Here is a 4429-nt window from a genome sequence, read left to right on the forward strand (position 1 = left end):
GGCAAGGCACCATCGCCCGCTAGAATTTAACAAGTTGAATCATATATTTTCTTTTTCCTGTAAGGAATCTTTTTGTCATTCCCAAAGTCTCTCTCTCGGTCTGTCCCCGCGCACGCAGTATATTTGAGATTAGGCAGAGGAGAGTCAACATCCCCTTTTAGGCTATATTTGAGATCTTTGTTTTGGGGCAGAGCAGAGTCAACATCCCCTTTTCTTGCAAGACGAGAACGCAAGGTTAGACGAATGCTGTCAAAAATTTTGGCAACAACGAAAGATTCTTATCGATTACATAACTAACATAGATGTCTTCGGTTCGGGATAATTAAAGTGGGCATGATTTCATGAGAACAGAAGTGGGCAATATTCCCGATCATTAGATTAGAAGGAAGTAATGCTAACTAACAATACTGTATAGAAATTGCCCTTGCGGTGCAAGCTTTATTTTTTCTTGTTTGGGCGAGTAGCATACTGCATAAGTGATTCTGAAGTGCAGAGCACGTGCAAAACCATTCCATGCCAAAAGGGAACCTCAAAGTCAAAGACAGAGAAAGACAAAAGCCAAAAACACCAGACGCAGGCAGATGCTCTCTACCACCACCTTATGTGGAATAAAAAGAAAAAGGACTCGGGATGCAAGTTTAATAGGACTTGTGGGATGTTTTTCAGCACAACCTAGTAACAGAATATGCGAAGCAGAAGTGACAAGCATCTTGAGGCATTATCCGAATTAAGTGTTGGAAGATCAAGATTAGTATCACATTCATGTTCCACATTTAAATGATCCTTAAACGTGGAGGAGGTGGAGGTGGTGTCATATCACTCGCAAGTTTAAAAGGGCATCAGAGTAACATGGTTCTAGGAACTCACTCTAGAAAAGTTGAAATGCGTGATACGATGAACTTTTCATTACTAGGAAACAAGTAAAATCAATTTTCATCACGTCGCATACAATAAGCCTGTCTTTTGCTTGTAAACAATCAATGTACCAAGTTGCCCTTAAAAGAAACCAATGATTCATCAATGGTTTCTCCCAACCCAAAAATGACAACCGACATGTGGGCCAAAGCACAACAATAAACCCAACATGTGGGCACTAGGCCTACACAATAATAAATAAACAATTGCTCTTTCTGGCAAATGAAGTACAAATGTCAATTGCTCTTTTCACCTTTGCGTTGCAGAAACTACACTACACTAAAGAACAGAGGGCCATCTTTCCTATTATTATTATTGTTAAATAGCAAGCAATCGCCGTACACTGATCCAAAAGCCAGCAGCTATTTGCTTTCTTCAATCCAAAATCAACACAAGGCTGCTTAGCAACCTTATTGCCCAACCGTCCTCCTTCACTTTGTTCCCAACCTAAACCACAAGTGCTTTACAATCTTGAGATTATAAAAGAGATGGGAAAAGAAGTCGTATCACAGCTCAAAGCAATTTTAGTTTCATTAGAAATTTAGCCACTACTTCTGTTGTAAAACTGTACAGGGAACAGGCTACCTATCTACATTCGCTTAGCTACACTTGATTTCAAGATTGACAAGCACAGCCAAATCCAAATATATTTGGCTCCCTACCATCTGATTATATATCTTACATATAATTGATCAAGCTCTATAATTCACCATCAACCAGCACATCAAGCTTGCTTTCGCCACCCTCTGCAAAAGAGGATCCAAAGCTTCAGTGGATTGTGGCAGGACAAAGAAATGAAAGTGAAATTAGAATGGACAACAAGACCATTTGATATACCTCATCAACAGAAATGATTATCTAATAGAACAACACAAGGGACCCAGTTCAAAGTCCATCAATGATGCCCGAATCTTAGCAGATTGCTGCAAGAATGTCTCAGGACTGTGCATCATCTGCATCTGAGTCGCTCCCAGAAGAACTCCCAGAGTCAGAATCTGTAAAAAGGAAGAAGCTCAAACTAATAGGCATTCTATGAATATTGCCCTTCTTGATACTTGCAATTCCAAGTAACAATTCCTCAACACAATGTAGAAACGCAAGAAGAATCAGTATCAGTACCACTGGAGGAGGACGAATCACTACTTGAGCTGCCAGAACTGCTTGAGCTACTGCTGGCATTGCCGCGGTCATCATGTTCATGATCTTGACCAACAATACCTCCTCCACCAGTCCCTTCATCCTTTTCAATCTCCACAGGAGGAAAGCTAGTTGCCGGCATATCATCATCAATATCTACATCTTCATCATCATTCTCCTTCAGTTTCTTTCCCGACTCATCATTTTTGTCACTCATTGAACCCTGCACAACATTAGGGTCCACATAAGATACCGACCTATGGCATCCCCAAGGCAGATCATTTACTCTACTGAAAATACAATATGAAAAATATAAAAACAAGACTGATGAACAAATCACTGCATAAAAAAATACCATGTCAGTTTCAGCCACAGGACTGGTAGGACCAGCAGCTCCAGCAGCTGGATTCATATTCATCATCAGCGCTTGCCGCTTAGTCTTACTCACCATCTTTTTCCAATTCGTCACAAAACGATCCAACTCCCATAACGTCTCCGTATCAAGAGCCTCAATGTCTAGCTCAATTTCATCACCATCTTGGGCCAAATGCTCATTCCTCTTCCTTATAATCTGTACCAACTGAGGCATCTTTTCTTGAGGTAAACTCTGCAACCCAATTCCTAGCTTTTGTTTCTCTTCCATACTCATTTCTCTTTTATTGGGGTCCTTTGCTCTTGGCTTGGGCAGTTTCACTGTCGGTCCTACCCTCCCAACTTTTTGTTCCTTAGCTGGCAAAGCAGGAGCTCTCACAGGAGAAGCAGGGAATTGCTCTGGCAACACTGGTGGCGGATTAGTTGAAGGGGGAGGAGGATTCAATGGCGTTGACGCACTTGAGTGAGCTGGCATTGGTGCTGGCACTCTATCGGGCTTCTTGAACACCTGTGCAACAGGAACAGGACTGGCTTTTGGCTTTGCCTTCTTCCCTCTCATTGGAGAGGCATTGATCTGATTACTATGATCATTCCAGGAACTACCTTGTAATTCCTCAACACTCCGGAACTGCATCTCATCATTATCCCTAAACACATGGAACTCCTTCTCCCTCCGCCGGTGGGCCAATTTATCAATCTTCTCCTGTATCGGCCTAAACAATTCCTCAAATCGAGCCAACATCTGATCTGCCATCCCATTAACAGGATCGCTCTTAGGATTGTATAACAAGGCATTGTTAAAAGTCAACCTCACGTCAGCTGCAAATTCAATAGGAGAAGGATACATATTCTTGGCGAGATTCGCCTTCACAGTACCCAGATCCATGGGACGCTTCACAATCATGTGATAATCGTGAAGCCCCAAGGCCACCGCATCCACAGGCGTTTTGAAAACATACCCGTACTTGTGCTTTATTAATTTGGCCACAATTTTGATGCATTCCTTCAACAAACCCTCAAAATTAACGCCGTCCAAAGTTCCATTCTGATACCCGTTGCTAATTTTCTTGGAAACAGATCCAACCACTGCAACGGGCCTCTTGTTTCCAGTGAATTTCTTCGATTTCGCTTGAGATCTCGGGTTTTCAACAGTGTTGAATTGACCCGATTCAATTCGACCCCGTAAATCCCGGATCTGATCAAGCTCCGCAGCCAAGCGTTTGCGGAGTTCAAGGAGCTCCGATTTCGTGTATGAGGCAACATTGAAGGTCAAGTAGCCTCCGTAATTAACACCGTTACGGCTGGTGGAAGTCTGGTTGAAAGAATAGGCGTCATCGGAGGCTGTCTGCGTGACAGCTGGGGAATCAACGTTGTTGTGGTAACGGCCGACAACGCCGTTAGCGGCAGCGTGATGGAATTGCTTTTGCTTTTTCTTGGGGTTAGGGTTAGGGTTTGCGTTTAGGTGAGGATTTGAATATGGAGTTTTTCCCATGTGGCCCCAGCCGGAGTCATTCTGGCTCGCTAACACAGCAGACGCCATAAACAGGAGCGTCGGCGGCGCTCGGCTCCGGCGAATCTACGGCAGCAATTTTCCCCAAAAAACATGTATCAATTATCGGGGGATCTTTCTTCGGCCTAGAAACCCCTCTTGAATTGCGACAACAGAAGACGAAGAAACAATTGTGGGCTATTAGAATTAATTGGCCCAAAGAGAAAAAAGCGGAGACGATGAAAACCTAACGTGGGTGGAAAAGGGGATTAGGGTTTGGAGTTTGAGCGAGGAATGAGAAGGCAGGGGGTGCCTCTTAAAGGCGATGAGATCTGCCCGGTAAAAATTCGGGCAGTTTCTGGGCCGTTGATCTACGAGGGAACCTTAATCGAAAGGCGGGCGTGAATTTGTTTGCTGGCTGGGGGTGTTGATCGGAACATCTGTCATCAACGGTGGTGATCACGCTCCTCAGACACGTGGCTAAATATTTAGCGTGCGATGAAAGGGAGAATTTGA

General features: G+C 43.6%; 1 protein-coding gene across 2 annotated transcripts; it reads right to left on the reverse strand.

Moving 5' to 3' along the window:
• LOC105169308 (transcription factor GTE7-like) lies at positions 922 to 4207 on the reverse strand. Of its 2 annotated transcripts, XR_848428.2 has the most exons (4): positions 2408 to 4207; positions 2035 to 2275; positions 1753 to 1910; positions 922 to 1661 (listed from the first exon to the last, which is right to left on the reverse strand). XR_848428.2 is itself a non-coding variant. In XM_011089682.2 (3 exons), exons 1-3 carry the CDS (start codon positions 3962 to 3964, stop codon positions 1852 to 1854), a joined length of 1857 nt encoding a protein of 618 aa, XP_011087984.1. In that variant the 5' UTR covers positions 3965 to 4207; the 3' UTR covers positions 922 to 1851. The 2 variants fall into 2 exon arrangements, 1 of the variants encoding a protein (XP_011087984.1); XM_011089682.2 differs by having other exon boundaries at positions 922 to 1910.

Source organism: Sesamum indicum, linkage group LG8 (assembly GCF_000512975.1).
Source record: "Sesamum indicum cultivar Zhongzhi No. 13 linkage group LG8, S_indicum_v1.0, whole genome shotgun sequence".
Lineage (NCBI taxonomy): Eukaryota > Viridiplantae > Streptophyta > Magnoliopsida > Lamiales > Pedaliaceae > Sesamum > Sesamum indicum.

Bases quoted from the DNA above. Each gene is read 5' to 3' on its own strand.
- LOC105169308 (XM_011089682.2), bottom strand. From the start codon at position 3,964: ATGGCGTCTGCTGTGTTAGCGAGCCAGAATGACTCCGGCTGGGGCCAC. The intron at 2,276-2,407 runs GTATTTTTTTAT...AATGTTGTGCAG, and splicing joins CTGTGGCTGAAACTGACATG to GGTTCAATGAGTGACAAAAA. The intron at 1,911-2,034 runs GTACTGATACTG...TCCTTTTTACAG, and splicing joins TGATTCGTCCTCCTCCAGTG to ATTCTGACTCTGGGAGTTCT.